At 42.5% G+C, this 17,331-nt stretch overlaps 2 protein-coding genes across 15 annotated transcripts in view; one reads left to right on the top strand and one right to left on the bottom strand.

The window, feature by feature from the left end:
- USP34 (ubiquitin specific peptidase 34) overlaps positions 1-1,464 on the top strand; it is a 140,977-nt gene extending 139,513 nt beyond the window's left edge. For all 9 annotated transcript variants that reach the window (XM_075496947.1, XM_075496951.1, XM_075496948.1 and 6 more), the window contains one exon: positions 192-1,464. In XM_075496947.1, coding sequence (XP_075353062.1) covers positions 192-802 — 611 coding nt within the window. In that variant the 3' untranslated portion in view covers positions 803-1,464. The remainder of the gene's footprint in view (positions 1-191) is intronic.
- On the bottom strand, positions 837-17,119 carry LOC142407442 (activator of 90 kDa heat shock protein ATPase homolog 2-like). 6 transcript variants are annotated; one of them, XR_012774950.1, is made up of 11 exons: positions 16,962-17,119; positions 16,592-16,782; positions 11,933-12,018; positions 11,181-11,295; positions 10,499-10,587; positions 9,826-9,948; positions 8,530-8,631; positions 7,243-7,294; positions 6,528-6,988; positions 3,463-5,765; positions 837-2,515 (listed from the first exon to the last, which is right to left on the bottom strand). XR_012774950.1 is itself a non-coding variant. In XM_075496957.1 (9 exons), the coding sequence occupies exons 1-9, from the start codon at positions 17,039-17,041 to the stop codon at positions 6,813-6,815; spliced, it is 1,014 nt and encodes a 337-aa protein (XP_075353072.1). In that variant the 5' UTR covers positions 17,042-17,119; the 3' UTR covers positions 5,847-6,812. The 6 variants fall into 6 exon arrangements, 2 of the variants coding, with proteins under 2 accessions (XP_075353072.1, XP_075353074.1); XR_012774948.1 differs by having other exon boundaries at positions 837-2,919; XR_012774949.1 differs by having other exon boundaries at positions 837-3,194.
- Positions 17,120-17,331: the final 212 nt, after the last annotated feature.

Consider the following 17,331-nt stretch of genomic DNA (forward strand, 5'->3'; position numbering starts at 1 on the left):
AGAAATATTATTTTATTATGGAGCGAAAATTCTAGGCAATTACATGAATGTTCTGTAAGGAAGAAAGTATTTATTGAAGTACTGTGTTGAATATGGAAAAGGATAAAAATCTGAAAGGAGAGGCCTATCGCTTGGACGTGTGGCATGAAAACAATGCGTTTTCCCTGAGTGAGTTTTCCTTTTTCTTACAGACGATGAAGGAGCTACTCCTGTAAAGAGAAGACGGGTCAGCAGTGATGAGGAGCACACTGTAGATAGCTGTATCAGTGATACAAAAACTGAACCCCGGGAGGCGTTGACCCCAACAAGCACTTCAGATAATGAGACACGGGACTCTTCGATCATTGATCCTGGCACTGAGCAAGATCCTCCTTCCCCTGAGAACAGTTCTGTCAAAGAGTACAGAATGGAAGTTCCATCTTCATTTTCAGAAGACATAATGTTAGCGACGCGGTCACAGCACACGGAAGAGCAGTCAGGAAACGGGAAATTTGAAGAATGCAAAGAATTTAAAGACCTGCAGACTTCCAAGGATTCCATTGGAGCCGAGGAGGACTCGGAGTTTCCTTCCACATCGATTTCAGCAGTTTTATCTGACCTCGCAGATTTGAGGAGCTGTGATGGTCAAGCCTTACCATCCCAGGACCCTGAAACTAGTTTATCAATCAGTTGTGGCCATTCCAGAGGACTTTTTAGTCATATGCAGCAGCATGACATTTTAGACATCCTGTGTAGGACCATTGAGTCTACGATTCACGTGGTCACGAGGATATCTGGAAAAGGAAACCAAGCTGCTTCTTGACATTAGATGGAGCATGTCTGCTTTTAAGTCTGGGTTTTGTTTTTTTTCTTCCCCCAAAAATGCTGTTTGTATAAGTTTTGCTTATTTCTGTTTTGTGCTTCAGTTTGTCCAGTGCTCTCTGCTTGAATGGCAAGATAGATTTATATGCTTAATTCTTGGTCAGGCAGAACTCCAGATTTTTTTTTTTTTTTTTTTTTTTTTTTGCCTCTACCGTACACTTTCTTAAAGGGCAATCAGATAATGGATATGTTTTATGTAATTAAGAGTTCACTGTAGTGGCTTTCATTTAATATGGCTGTCTGGGAGAACAGGGCCTCCTTGCCCTGGATGATGTAATTTAAACTTATGGCATTTTTACTGTGTATAATATGGTGTCCTCTGTGCCAGTTTTGTACCTTATAATAGAGGCAGATTGCCTCAGATCGCTGTGGTTCTTATTATCAAAATTAAGTTTACTTGTATACTAAACAACCACAAGAAATTTGATTCTGTAAAGAATCCTCTCTTTAGCTGTGGCCTGGCAGTATATATATGGTGCTTTATTTAACAGAATACCTGTGGAGGAAATAAAGCACACTTGATGTAAAATTAATTGTTTTATTTTTATTGACATGATCAATTGCTATTCTGTGCACTTCATTAAACTGATTGTGATGACTTTTCATTTGTTTATAATATGTTGCTTCAGTCTTTGGATTTCTCATCAAAGACAACTTCAAAATTGGAACAGCTGCAGAGAGAAGTGATGCTCAAATGTATAGAACTGATGTAAATCTCGGGCCTTTTCTGGTTTACTTTGCATGAGTGTTCCGTCACACAGTTGAGAGGGATTGCTGGTTGTTTATTTCTTTCCCCCCTCCGTTAGAACATGAAGTGGTGGTAGAAGCCAGTGGAACTTTTCATCGCCCTAACTTTACCCTGTGTTAGTCGTCTATTTCTCCTGCACCATTTGCAGACTTCCTTCCTTTTTTTCCCTCTACCCGTGCTGCCCTGGGGCCCACTCCATCGCTTTGACAACTTCTCCACCCCCCGAAATGATGGAATGACTTTATCACCTTTCCCTGTCACATTTCCTCCTGTTATTTCTGAGCAATATCCATTTCCTATGTGATCTTTTGGACTGTCAATGATACTGGTTTTAAGATCTGATTAAACTCCACTTTCAGCTTCATTTTCCAGTTGCTTAGCTCATTTGTTTTTCTGTTGTCTTCCTAACACATCTGTCTTGGTCCCTTTTCTTCCAAATTCCTTCATTCTGTCTACCATTTAATGTAGTGTAGCATCACTTGCTTCTCTGCAGTTCTATTATGTGATGCTTTTGTGACTCTTCTTACTCTTTCAATCTACTCTCATTTTTTTTAACCTTCTGTAATTAAACATTTCTGTCTTTAAAGTTTAGACTTTATATTCCCCTTTATTAGCACTTTTATTCCTGCATTTACAGACACTGTATTGATGCTGGTGAGGGCTTAAGCTGGTCTCTTCATTATTCAGACATGAAGTAATTATGTTTTCACTCTCTTTAGGAATAATTATATTACCCTTTCTGATCAGCTTCTCCACAGATTGTACCTTCAGAGAAATCATCGAGAGCTTCTACTCAAAACTTCTACATAATGAATATCAGAATTCATCCATCAAGTCTTCTACCAAGCCTACTAATGGTTGGGTTAAGATGTCTTTAGGGAGACACTCGCCTATCGATCTAAAAATCTTCAAGAGATGAGGCAGCCATTAGAACCCTTTGGTGAGTAGTCTCAGTTAATTACTCTTATTAAAAATGTAAATCCGATTTTTGGTATGTTGTCTGACGTCACCTTTCAGCTGCTGCACTTTGTTGGCTTTAGCTTCTCGTACAGGATGAGATCACACCGTAATTCTCTTACTAAAGAGGTGGGATTCTGTCTTTTGTGATGTTTTTTTCTCATTATTGTGAACCCCCTTTCTGAAGTGTAGACCAAACAGGAACAGTATTTAATAACAATTTCATAAACGATACACAAGTAATACACCCTTCTTCCTCTTCTGTCCTCCCAGATCAACATCAGCCCTTCTGTGTTCAGCTGGTCACTGACTAGGTCCTTCACATTGTTCTTAGGATGTTTTCCCCTACAGACCTGTATACGTAATTTCTAAATGCTATTAGTAGTACTTTTGTATTTTATTGTCAATTTTTTCACAACTAGATAACCGGCCATTTAGAATCCCACTAGAAGTCCATTTATTTGATAACCATTTTCCATTAATGAAGAAGTTTCAATTTTGTGGTACGTTTCAGTGATGTTTGGGTTTGCTGGCTCTCTAAGCAAAGTACCTTTATGTAGTTAAGACACGCATCGTTACGTACAAGCTGCGTTAGGCCAGCAGTTCCCCTTGCAACCTCTTCGAAAAGCTAAACCAAATTTGACAAGGTATTAAAAAAACATGTTGATTAGCTTTAATTAAGTGATTACCCTGTAGTTCTAAACTGACTGAATTTAATACTAGCTTTTCTATTATTTTGCTCAAAAGTTGTGTCAAGATTACTGGAAGCATCATTGCTCTTACTGCTCTTCCCTTACGTTACCTTCCACTTTCCCCCTTAAGCTGAGTATGCCTGCAATTTTTACCGGGACTTTTTTCCCCAGTATCCTGGTTTTTTAAACAGAAGTAAGCAGTACCTGCACAAACTGGTCTCCTCTTCTGTGTCCTCGTTTGCACCTGTGTCATTATCTTCCTCTGTGTCCCTCATTTTCCATGTTCTCCAAGTCATGATTTCTTCCATAAGCATTCCCCTTCTTTTACTTTGAATCTGTTTTCTAGTTTGGATTTCTTTGCCTTCAAGAATGTTTTCTCATCCTTGGCTTTGAAAACCTCATTTTTAACTGGCTTCCTCAGTCTCTTAAAGCTTTTAATCTCTTCCACGGCTCATCGTACCTCTCATTTAATTTTTATGTATTACCTCCCATTTAACCCCCTCAAAACTAAGCTTTTAAAATAACTTTCCACTGTCCTCCCTGTGCATAGTCCCTAACCGCCAGCCTCTGCCTCCTGGACTCACACTGTTAAGACCATCCTCTGTGCTGATTTTTGGCTATAGTCTTACAAATCCTGCCTTCCATATTTAATTATTTTTCCTTTTGGCTTTCTCAGAGACCAGGTGGTTGTACAGAATCTTACTACGTGATGAAAGTGCTACATCACAAGCAAAACTATCTTCTCCCGTTTCTGTTTCGTCTCTCCTGCCATACTGCTCGCTCTCCCTGGAATGTCTTCTGTGCTCATTAGTCTCCTGGAAACACATGAATTCCAATAAATTTGTGCATATTCCCTACAAAGTCTCTACATGTGTCTCCACTCCTGCTGTTTTCTCTTGTTATATTGGGAAAATTTTAGGATGGGGAACTCTTCACAGAGACTCACTTAGAAAACAAACTACTTTTATGATACTATCATTTCATTATGCATGATTCTGTATGATACTATATCATTATCATTGTACCGTTACTAAATGATATGTAATTCCTAACACCGCTCCATCCAGCTCAAGGGCTGAGGATAACAAGTCGTTTAACATTCTTGGGGTTTATTAAACTCCTGGAGAGTCTATGAGGAATGTGAAAAATTTTAGCACTCAAGAATAAATGGGTTTGCCTCTCTTCGATGATGCTCGTCCCCGTTATGCTACGGCTGGCTGCCAGCGCTAGAAATTCTCCTGAAGGCTGCCTGTGACAGGTAAAATGAACTTCTCTCTGATTTTTCTCAATTCCAAAATAACTGTGTGTAAAAATTGAATTTTCAGGTCAGCAATCCAGTACTAATGTCAGCTAAGTTCCAGCAGTTACAGCGAAGATGGGAGCAGTGCAGGAGTCCTAGTGAAGCAAAAAGAAAAAAAATGTCCTTTTTCTGACTGTAAGGGCAGGGGCTGTTTGTGGGTGTGAAAGCTGGCTGCCCATTTCTTACGCCAAGCTGGCCTACTAGCAGGATGAAAAGGTAGGTACTTCACGTTTTAACTTAGGAAAGCTTGTATGTATCATCAGACTTACAGCTGTGCAGGCACGAGGGAACAAGAACCATGATGCTAAAGACGACCTGTCACCTTCAGTTCACTACCCTTTCCTTAAAGAGGAAGTGAGGGCTGGCTGGGGCTGTTCCTCCTTGCACACTCTTGGACCTCCCAGCAGCAGCTGCAGAGAGTTTTCTGGAGGTTTTGGCTGTGCAACACTGGAAACGCAAGTAAGTTGCTTCTTTTTTAACACGGACGGATTGGCAATTGGCCCAGTTGATTACTCCTGCTAGTGGAAGGAGACAAGAAAATTCAGACTAGCAAAACACAGAAGTAGCAGGCACTTGTGACCCTAAGATGGAAGGGGTTTTTTAGTCGGGAGGGAAAACTGGTGAGGCATACTTCTCAGAGAAGTACTAGGGCTGTAGGATACTCTGTTTGAAGAACTTTGTAATGAGATGTATGAAAGAGCCTACTCTCAGATACTAAATGTCCCAGAATCTCATGGGTCATCTACACACAAAACTGCTTATAGCCTGATCTCTGTTTCAAACCTAGATTTTCTATTTTTATTTAAAGGTTGCCCCTTTGTCAACCAATACTCTAGCTGAAAATCATTTTTGTATTCAAAATGTTAGGCTCTTTGTCCTTGAATATTTATCAAAAAAGGTAACTAAATTTTGAGCACTCAGAAAAAGGATGATGCTGAAACATGACATTTCTCAAGGGGCTGTTCTCCACCCTCTGTCTGGACACCTAAAACACAAGCAGCGCAACACTTGGTAACCAACCAGCCTGTGCATCTGTCCTGTCGCTGTGAGGCGTGTGTTCTTGTTACAACAGCAAACCTCACCTAAATTCAAAGGGGATAACTGACTGCAAACTTTTCAGGGAAAACCTCGCCTGCAGAAAAGAGCGGCACATCTTTATCTTCTGCCTGATGTAAGTTTATCTGTGGTAAGGTTGCCGTATGTTGTCCTGTAAAAATAAAATACATAGGACTTAACTTCTCTACAAATTCATTTAGTTTGGCAGTATCAGTTAATGGAGAAGATAAACTGCATGTAAAATCACATGTTTTATTGAGCCAACTGTGTTTTCCAAAGGCAGCTTGCCCTTTTTCGGTCAATTTGTTTCAAATTGCATACTTAATACACTTTCTATAAAGCATTTGAGAATTAAGTTATCCTTGCTAACCTCAGTGTGGTTTAATTAAAGAGTAACAATTCTTTACTTTCAGTGTCCCAACTGCTCTCCTGTCAAATTTCTCTAACAAACAGTTGCTCACTATAATTTGAGCTACAGAATTGCAGAGGGCCATAAATCATTGAAGTGGAAGGTTTACAGAATTGCAAGAGGAAAGCGCTATTACTATTTGTTTCTCCCAAAATAAATTTCACACTGAGGTCAAGTAAGGGAGTACAGTGCATGCAGACTTAACAGCGGTAACCGTCCTACCAACCCGAATTACATGACGTTGCTAATTATCTTTCCCTAAAACCATCTACGGAGTTAGAAACAAATTCAGTCTGCAGTTAAAGCAATCTTAAGAAGTATTTAAAGAGGCTGTAAACTAGATCCCCCACATTTCTTGAAAGATCTAATGTATTAGCAGTTTTATAATCCCTTTCAGTTCACCTCTGATGGGCACCCCATCTCCTAGAGGGATTTAATTTTGCACTCTACACCGAATATTAAAGCACTGCAAATGCTTCCTATTGCTTCATGTAGCTTACCTACCTATGACAGTAGTACTTTACTGCAGCTGAATCAGAATTACTCTCTGAAGTTAAGTTGCAGGCAAGCAGAACAGAGATCAGTTTCCCCAAGTAAAGCCGTTTATATACGCAGTCTGACTTACTCACCACCTCCTTCACTAAAAATCCATAAATAATGCTTAAATTATATACAGTATTATAGAAGTGGGTCTTTATTCTTCCCACAAATAAATTACTTTTTAAAAAAAAAAAACAACTGTTAACCAAGTATAAAAAATAATGCCCTAACAAAACTACAGCGCTGTCATCATTCCAGGTTGTCTTGGGATTGCTGCAGTAAAATATGTATTTCTTCAAAATACTGCTTCTTCCAACATTGTCTTGTACTATCTTCGTTAGAGACAGGAACTCCTTTGCACTCTAACTGCAGTTCCGTTTGAGCAGCCATATCCTTGAAATTCAAGGCCACCGTTGCGTAATGTTCTGAAGGAAGAAAATAAGACATTTCAATAAAGCGTTTTTTAAAGGATTACAGTTGTTGTTGCTAATTTCGTATCTGCTTTTGCCTGTGTCTGAGTGAAGCCTGTTTTCACAGTTGACAACTGCTATGGATATCAGGCCGTTCTCCAAAGAATGCAGACTAAGGGAGTTTCCAGTTAGCAAGGCTGTCAAGTGTCATGTTTGTTTCTTCTCCCTGCAAAGTGTAGCCTCTGTTAGAGGCCCTCAAAAAGACTCACCCTCAGGCCAGTTCCTACACCTCCACTTCAGGACAATTCTTTGGCTTGGGACCTGTATGAAGATAAGAAGGTTCTCCTCATTAGCATTTGAGGTAATTCACACTATGACTACTTGATGCTAATTATCCCCTGAAAAACAGGGAGAGGAGCATTATCTTATGTAATAGTAGACACATGCAAGTAAACAGTACAAAGATGGGGCTTTGTTGGGGGTTTTTTTTAAACAAAGTCTTTTCATCAAGGGCTCTGCTTGCTACATTCCTCTATGGAAAAGGCCAGGCAGATTAGTTACTAAACATGAAACAGTAGTTTTCTTGCAGACCTTGAAATGGGCACAAGTAGGAGCCATGTTTTTACCTCTGAAATTTCTAGGCATGACGCAGAGTATGCCCGTGATTTTCTGTTGCACAATCCAGCCTGCTTTAATGTACACATTAGGCAGTATCGTGTAAAAATGATTTACAGCCTGCCACCAGTTCATGTGCTTCACCATACCATTAAGTAAGTCAGCTGAAGTTTGTTCTAAACCAGGCTTATTGTTTTCACTAAGCCATTAAGTTTCTATGTCGACTGTTTAATCTAAATAGTTCCTTATCTCATTGCACTGACTTCCCTCAGCTTCCATACTGGGATGTCACCACTGAAGCCAACCTCAGGTGCAACAGTTCTCCAGTGTGTGTTTCCAGACTGAGCCCTTTCTGGAGTGAACAAGCATTTCATTGGCTTGAACCGAGAACCCGGTTTTCCAAGGCTCTGCTTTTTTAGAAGCTGCCCAATTGTCAGTGATACTTAGTGCCCGTCAGTTGGGTGGACATTCAGAGACCAAGTCTAAGCTTTAGCAACTGTGAAAATGATCTTCAGAGGCTTCAAAAATGGAGCTGAGCTCTAATTACCAATTTTTCCCTTCTATTTGCAAAAGCATTCAGTTGGGGAAAATGTAGCATTTGCCTTGAATTAGAAGAGAGCTCATTTCTCCAGTTACAAGAAGTAGTGATACAGATCTGGGAGATAAACCTTAAAGCTGCTTTCTCACTCCTCCTAGTAAAAAGGGATGGGGCTGAGACTTTTCTCCCCCAGTGCAGGTAATTAGGTGTAGTCAGTGCCTGCTCTTTTGATGGTGAAGAAAAATCACAAAACATAATTGCAATGTTTTGGCTCTGCAGTAGAGGCACTGAATATGTATTAGTGAAGCTGAAATGTCAGAAATGCTTGCTACTTTTTAGCTCAGAGAAGAAGCTGACACCGCTCCACCCCCCATTTTTAAAGTGCAAAGTAGGAGCTTTTTACCAATTCTGCGTATTCACCGCTGACACAACCATCAAACATCTGAAGTTTGCCTCCTTTCTCGGCTTCAATCACAGCAGGACATTTAGAAAACTTCTGTACCATCTAGAAAAGCAAGCATACAGCACACATCAGTTAACTACACACCTAAACTGATATGTAATGTGCCACGTTATGAGAGAAGGAGGGTTTGCTGCAAAAATGAGATGGAAGAAGTTAACTAAACTGTAATACACGTAAGAGTCTTTAAGCACTTCCATTTTACACGGCACTCCACTGAAGTCTGTGGTACTCGCAGGGGCCAGTGAGGTGACAGAACGAGACTATACATGCTGAGAAGCCTGTGGTGGTAAACACAAAGACCAGTGAAGACTCTATAACCACGTGCAAGGGGCACAGACAAAGCACGGGTCTGGCTGATACTAGCTTTAGAAATGAGGGAGACAGAGCGGCAGCTCTAGGAAGGTGCAACAGAACTGCTGAGAGCCGTTACTGTTTCCCAGTGGTAGTGGTGGGATTCTAGTTTAATGTCTCTGATACCAGCCCAGGCTCTTTTGAAGGACACGAGACCCAAATTAGTACCGTTGTATTTCATACCCTCTAAGCAACAGTATCATCATATCCAATGGTTAATCTAATTAACCTGTAAGCTGTGGGTAACAACAGTGCCATTACTGAGCATGTCAGGCTCCTGAATGGCAAGTACTTCCATTAAAAAAGCGATGCTTTTGCTAACTGGCAAAGGAGCGCGTGACTGAGCGGCATACAAACTACATAAAGATGCAACTTCACTTTGGTTAGTTGGCTTCTCTTCCTATTAAGGTAACAACTGGCAAAAAAAAGAGGTCTAAGCTACCCTAATAAGCTCTCATTAAAAAGGTAAAAGTGGAATGATCCCACAGCCACCTTCTAGTGCTTCCTGATCGCTGTCGCAAGAAGTTGACCACCTGTCAACGAGGTCAGCTACCCTAGCCTTTGTTCCTTGGTCAGTCGGAGCCCAAACTGACACACTGCCTCAGCAACCGTCAACTCCTTTTGCATTTTCACCACTGCAGTTCCTCAGTGGCTTAAAAGGTGAAGCTATTCAGCCAAACTTGCAGAGCAAACAATGACAATCAGAATTACAAATACTTAGTGACGTTACAAGAAAAGGGTAGCTCATGAAGCCTTCAGTTTCTGGACAATCACACTTCTCCATGTAATGTACGTAAGGAGTATTATCACTATGAGTGGGACACATTTGTTACTACACAACGGCATCCGCATGAAGTTATATTGCCTACTGAAAGTATCACTTACTTCCTTAGTTGTGAAGATGCTATAAAGTTCCTCTGCTGGAGAGTTGAATATTTCCCTCATAAGTATCTTCACTGTTGGAATTTTTACACCAACTATATCCAAAGACTGTGGTGAAACGGAATCCTGTAAAGTAAACAATATTCACATGAATGATTGCAAGATCGAACACTTAAAAGTTCTGGAACGGCAGCATTGTTGTTACCTGCGCAATCTTAAACACACTGTGTTGTGAATATACATTAATTATACATTCTACTTCCATATTTATCTGAGGGTATTATTCATCAGTATTCACTAAGTAAGTGACAAAGTTATGAGTGTGTGATTTGCTCCAAAGACACCTGAAGCTAACTCCAGACTGGGGGAAGCGATCCGTGCAGGTGAATTCCAGCTTCACCTTGCCGAAGGTAGAGCTGTTACAGAACAAAGCATTAAGGGGTACATACGTACACACTGCTATCCTCCTCCCCACCTGGCAGACCCATGCCCAGGCTCCGTGACGGGTCACTTCTGTATTACAGGCCCCAATCACAGCAATGAGGAGGCAGTTCCACCCCAAAGGCTTTCACTTTTGCAGGTCATCACAGGAATATGCAATTGTTACCATAGCAAAATCTATAGGGACTACACTTACAGTAATACTACATTGGTACAACACTTAAAGCCAACCTACTTGCACAGTGGTCCCACTTGGTTTTTGCTCAGCGGCCAGCTCCTGACCAAGAGCAGCTTTTGTTGGCAGAATCATTCCCAAGGTAAACTCTGCGGTAAAGAAAAGCACTCTTCAGTATGAAATTGAGCTGTACAACCACCTGACATTTACACGTGTAACGGAAATTGCTGGCCAAAACTGTGGAGAACGGGAGCACAGAATGGGACACGCAACTCCAATCCAGTTTCCCCACCCTGCCCATATGTTTTTATTAGCAACAGAGCCTAACAGCAATTTTCCTTAAAAACACAGGCTTTTCAGAGTTACCTGACCCAAAGCGAGTACCATCTGCCCATGAAGGAATGCACCATCTCCCAAGAACTTCTGAACGGTACAGCAGAGAAACAACAAGCGGAGGGGTAGGGCGTTGTTTTGCTAGCCAACCAGTCAGCCTGCAGGTCTTGCAGTGATCTCTGTGGTCAGTAAGTGTAACACAATACAGCCTGTGTCGCTACAGAAACTTCTGGACACTGCCGTGTTTGATAGCAATAAAGGTTTTGACTGGTAGGACTAACTTACTTCATCTCAGCTGGTAACAATTAAAAACTAAAAAAATAAAACCCTAGGACTTGTCAACATATAGCCAATCTATTCAAGAAAGACGACTGCACAAAAACATACCAATCATGCTGGTTTGAATTACCTGTTTTAAGTGCTTTCAGATAATCTCTCAGGGCCTCTCTGACTTTTGTGGTTCCTTCAGTTCTCATGAGGTCCTTCAGAACATCGCCCTCCCCTTTCTTTTTGCTAACGTTTATCTAGAAATAGAAAAATTACAAGATCTAAGAGGCATCTAAACATGAGCCTTTTGGGTTCTGGCAACAAAGGAAAGTATTTTGGCTTTACTATGTTCAGAGGACAGCTGCAATTTCAAGTTCATTATCTTCTCAGTTTATCCTACCTTTACTAAAAATAAGTCCTCTTGGGTTTTGACTTAAATAAATGTAGTATCTCATCTCCACGGTAGCTTAGTCAGGTTCAGCAAGTACAAACAGAGTTGCCTACTACACAGCAGAAGTTGAGGAATCTGTGGAAGCCACAGTACCAAGTGCTATACAACCAACAAGGAGATTCCTTAAGTTCTTAGGGGGTTTTTTTGCGGGGGGAAGTTTATTTAAAGACTACAACAAGCAGAGTTCTTCTCAAATTTGTAGTTAGTATATCGTCACAAACAATAATTAGCAAAGAAAATTGTGCACATTCCTAGTAGGTAAATTTGGGAACAGAAATAAGTCATTATTCCAAGTATAAAAAAATGAAAACATTAAATAAACTATCCAAGTGTAATTATCCCACTTAATCAGAGGAGAAATCAAAATACGATGCCTATACGTTGATTAATGCTTTATTTAAGAATTCTGAACCTATATAGCCATATCAGTATTTCACACCTACCTCTGTATCATCTACCTCATTTTCTTCTGACAGGTTAGGAATTTCAACAGATCCCTTATGTTTCTCACCAGACTCTTTCACTGTACCTGTATTAACATAATGAATTCTTAAATGCATTATTAAAAACTATTTCCCCCATAGCAAGAGTTTTATCTTGGAAATTAGCTGTACAAAAGTGTTACTTGAAGCAAGTCGCCTAGAATCTAATTTAAAGGAACTGAATAGCAACCAAAAGTCTCAAACGTGTCACAGTACTTTCACAGTAAACTATTCTCAGAACGGTATTTCCCTGTAGAGATGCATGAAGACACGTACATGCACGCAGGCACATCTCACTAAGTGCAGTTTGCGCTACCGTTCTGCCACTGCGCTCACCTTTAGTTGTCGACTGTCCTAGTGCTCTCCACTTGCAACAACTTACACCTGCCAACACAGAATGTGAGTCTAAAAGGGGGCAGGGGAAAAATAACCCTCCTCCTCTCAACTTGTCTACCCTTTACTCAGAAGCTCCCTAGAATTCTAGCTATTCCTTCTGAGTATCTGAAAAGCTCCCACCATATAGGCACGTCACCATAAAATGTATGTATGCATGTATAACGGACAGGTATACAATTGAAATTTTTTAAAAATATGAAACTTCACGTGCAAATTTTTTAGAACAATTGTTAGTACTCTTAGTAGCTTTACCACGAACTGCCAGTAATCGCTGTAGATGTCAGGACAACTTTGCAAAAACAGAAATTACGCTCCGCTTCTGCATCTTTCTGGGCAAAGGCCCGCCGTCACTCACCCACACGGCTCTAGAAACATGTTGTGGGATACAAACCTGTACTGTACTCCTTTACCTCAGACCTTACTGTGAAAAGATTGAATTTAAGGTCTGAGGCTTTTTTTTGTTCCCACTGAGGACTCTTCCCCCTTGCCTTGCAAAAGCATTGGTATTTAAATTTATTCACTACTTAGATCATGTTAAAATCTCTTTGGCAAGCAATAGCGGAAACATACAGTTCTGCCCCAAACCCAGTTATCTTCATACTGTTGTATCAGCTTAGTTGTCAAAACATACGCAGTCCTATCAGCAATATTCCAAAATACAAACAACCCAGTGTTAAGCATGACTGCAGAAGGGGAATTATCCCAAAGGCAGACATAATATTTCTTTGGATTCTCTCACATTCAAAGGAGCTAGCTAGATCCAGCTACTACTTAACATCACTCTCCTTTCGTTATTTTTAATTACTACCCCGAAACGACCACCACGCTACAGGGGGGCACTGTGCACAGATACAACCTAACGTGCTACGGGTCACGGTGACAGTAAAGCACACGAACAAACACTCCCACGTTTCTTAGCATGAAAAAGAGGGAATGACAGTTAGTAACACAAAGCGGAGTACAGCGCAAAGCTCCCGCCGTAGCCGGGAGCAAAGTCAATGAAGCATAGCGCAGTATGCAAAGTCTGTTAGTCCAGAAGTAGACAACCACGTCCACACAGCGAAAGGCTAAACTAGAAGACCTCTCTTGGGCTTCTCAAAGTCTCCCAGGAGAACCTGTTAGTACGAAGCCATGTGAACTACGTAATTACACCGCTAAAACACGTCTGGGCCCAACACAAATCACATGCAGCCATCTCAGTTTTCTCTTTACTGCTTTCTTCCAGCTCCAGGACCAGTACAGGCAAAACCACGTAATGTTGTCTTTGCAGGTAGTAAAGCAAATCTTATTTTCAGCTCCTCTCCCCAAAAAGGAAGTGCAACCATGCAGAAAAAAGTTTTTAGGAGCGAAACACAAACCTCACTTCTATCCACTCAGCTGATTTTATTAACAATTTTCACAACTCTTAAAGATTCCCAAATAATACAGACCAGGCAACAAATTTAAATTCATAAAAACAGTAAATAGATTCCCCCCCCCCCTTCAAAAAATTGCTTGCCTAAGGGATTAATGCAGGTGGTATCTGTGCCGGACAGCAACGTCCAATCAGTTAACAACCACAGCTGGTTGGTCAACATTACACAGGCAGAACGTTGGTAAGGCTTTGCATTTTTAGTATCACTGAAATGGAAGCAAAACTACTACCTTTTTACCAAACAATCAAATTATTTGTTTGAATCCCATGGGATTCCAATAACAGACCTAAGAATAAATGATTTGTTTCCTGCCAATCCTGTATTTTAGAAAATCAATCACGAAAGCACATGTCTCAGAAAGACCTACCTATAAACCCACTATTGAAGTACCTACGTTTTAAAAGGACATACCAGTTTTCATAAAGCTTCCATCACAAGGTAAATAATCCATTGAAATCCTCATTACGTCTTCAAACACCAGAGAAAGAACAGCCGTTTTGCTCAATTTTAGTGCCCTTAAGCACCCTTAGTTCCTCACTTCCTTGTTGCTCTGTAATCTAAATTGCTAAGGGCAATGTTTTTCCCACATCGGACTTTCAAACAGGCTGCAAATTTCAGGATTTATATAATCTTGTTCTTATGTATCCAGATTTTAATCATAGCTTAAATTACTAGTTATCCTAGAAGACTTGTAGAAGGAAATAATCACAGCAATTAGTGGTTTTAGCACTTCAGTCTGAACCCTCATTTCTAACTCTCAGAAAACACGCAATATCATGGCTATCAAATTAAGAAAAAAAAAATCATCAGCCCCAGCTCTTTCAGGATTTCACTGCGTAGCAGCAAACTCCTTTAAAACTAAGCTCTCAAAGACATTATCTGCTCAGTGCAACACTGAACTGAGCTAAGCACCTAATGCAAATTAGAGTTGTCTAAACACTGAAAAGCATACAGACCTAGCAGAGGAAAAAGAATTTAGAAAGCATTTGCATAGAAATACAAACAAAATACTGTGTCTGTCTACTTCTAAGCTTTATACACTGAAATGAAACAAAAAAAACAACAAACTAACCAGCCTTTAAAACTTAGATGATTTTAGCTTATCTAAAAAGACCCAAAACAGCAGAAAGCTGATAACAATTATTTAAACTCTACTGATATAAACTGCACAGCAGAGTATGTTTGCCTTCCTGTTAACACTGAGATCACAATTTTAAGTATGTTCTTAGTTTATAACACACTTGTACCATTAACCAAAACATAGTTAACTACCAATGCTAACAAAAACAAATAACAGTACTTCTTTAAGTCCCCTATTATTGTGGGAGCAGACCGCCATGCCAAATCTGTTCAAATACAAGCACCGATCTCAGCATCGAAGAAAACATTGAAGTCCCAGACAGCCAAACCAGGAAAAACACAGTCACGAAGAACTGCGTGGGAAAGGGCACCATGAAAAGGAGAAGCGCAAAACGCAGACAGCCCACTGGAGCAGCCAACAGCGTTACCTGAAACACTGATCCAGAGACCACAGTCCTGTTTTGGGGCACAGGAATTAAGAGGGAAAAATTAAGTATGGCCCTTGGTATTCCCACCTCCTACAGTAACAACCAAGGCCTGAGAAATAAGTAGAGTGTTTTGGGGAGGAACAACCTGTCATTTAGCATTATGACATCCATGTACAAGTTCTCATGCAGGCACTTTTTATCAGCTCTTCCTCGTTCTTACTCCAATGCAAGAGATGGTCCACAGTTTGCCATCAAGTTTTAGGTGTCTAATAAATGGAAAGAATTCCTTGATGCTACCAGAAGATACGTTATGAGGTTGGTCTGCAAATAAAAGAGCTGCCATGGGACAAGCACAGCAGAGGATGAATCTCTAGGAGCTGGGGTTGCGAGCAGATGCAGCACAACAAAAATGCAGCTCGTTATCCCAAATAATCCAGAATTCTTTCTAGTTTCCTTATTCCCACTAAACAGTTTTTTTCCTCATGTAATTCATTATCCTCAATGTAAACGACACTGAATTTTTTGAAACATCTGCACTTTTACACCCCTTAGTTTCTCCTGTCTCCTGCTGTCAACATGCACGAAGCACACAGATGTAATTTGCACACACTGGGAAACTAAAACAATTCAAGCACACTGTTGTAAGCAATACGTACCTCACCACAACAGAAATATTTACTTCTCGCAAAGCGAAATAAGTAACGCTGTGCTGATATGCTATTAAAATAATGCTAAGAAACGTGTGTGATACAAAAAAAAAATTGGGTGAAGGGGGGAAAAAAGAAGCTAGGGTTTCAAGATTATTTTAAAATAAGCATTTATTACAGTTCAGGCCCACGTGTCTCCTGCAATCTGCCTGCAATTTTGATTCGCTGTAGTTCACTAAAATATTCCTGTTTTTCCAACCCAAACGAGAGTTCCCTTTCCAAAGTGATCACTCCCGATCTCGCAGAGCAAATCAGCAAAGCCAGCTTCGCAAAGACCACGATAAACTGGAAGGCAACCCCTATCAACGGACATCTTCCCATGAAAGCTGGGGCCACGGCTGGAAACATGCCGGACCGCCGGTCCCCGCGCTCCTTTCACCCGGGAAAGGCTAGGCAAGCCCGGAGGGAGTCTCTCCCACCGCAGGCCGGGTGCCTCCTCGCTGCCAGCGGTGGCCTGAACCAGAGGAAGCGCCGCTAGCCCGTGACAAACGCCTCCGCGGAGCCCGGGCAAGGCAGCGCCGGCAGGGCCTCACCCACCGCCCGGCGCGGCTGCCGCGGGCCGCCCCGCAGCCAGGTGCCCCCCCGCCCCCGTACCTCTCCAGCTGAGGCGCAGGTTCCACTCGTAGAAGAAGATGAGCTTCCCTTTGCGGCTGTTGCAGGACGCTTCGCCTTCCACGTGCTTCAGGTCGCTGATCTCGCAGCGCCCGGCCTCGCCCTCCACCACCAGCCCCACCAGCACCTCCTTCAGCTTGCTTTTCGACCAGCCGGTCGCGTCCCGCTCCGTCCTGGGCCGGGAGGCGGGGCCGTTAAGCGCCGGCCGAGCCGGCGGGCGCCCCTTCGTCGTTCCCCCCCCCCCCCCCCCCCCTCCGCGCACAGAGACCCCGAGGCAGCCCCTTCTCCTCAGGCGCCTCACGCAGCCCCCGCGCGCGCCGCCCCAACGGCCGCGCCGCGCGCCGCCCCTCACCAGTGCCAGTTGTTGACGTTGGTGGCGTCCGCGCGCTCCTCCACGATCCAGCGCGGGTCCCCCTGCCCCCACTTGGCCATGGCGCTGCCCCGGCCCGCTCCCGCCCGGCCCCGCCGCCGCAGCGCCCGCCTCCGCCGGCAGCCCAACCGCTTCCGCCCGCCGGCGACCCAGCCAGAAGGTGCCAGAAACTTCCCCTCCCCCGTTCCTCGCTCCCCGCCGGAGGAGGAGGAAGGCGAGGCCGCGCCGCCCTTCCTCCCCCCCACCCCCCTCCGCGGGGAGGGAAGGAGGGAGCCGCCGGCCGCGCCCCGCAGGCGGCAGCCCCCCCCCACCCCGCTGCCGGCACCCCCTCTCACTTGTTGCGGGCCGGTCG

Source organism: Mycteria americana, chromosome 3, assembly GCF_035582795.1.
Source record: "Mycteria americana isolate JAX WOST 10 ecotype Jacksonville Zoo and Gardens chromosome 3, USCA_MyAme_1.0, whole genome shotgun sequence".
NCBI lineage: Eukaryota > Metazoa > Chordata > Aves > Ciconiiformes > Ciconiidae > Mycteria > Mycteria americana.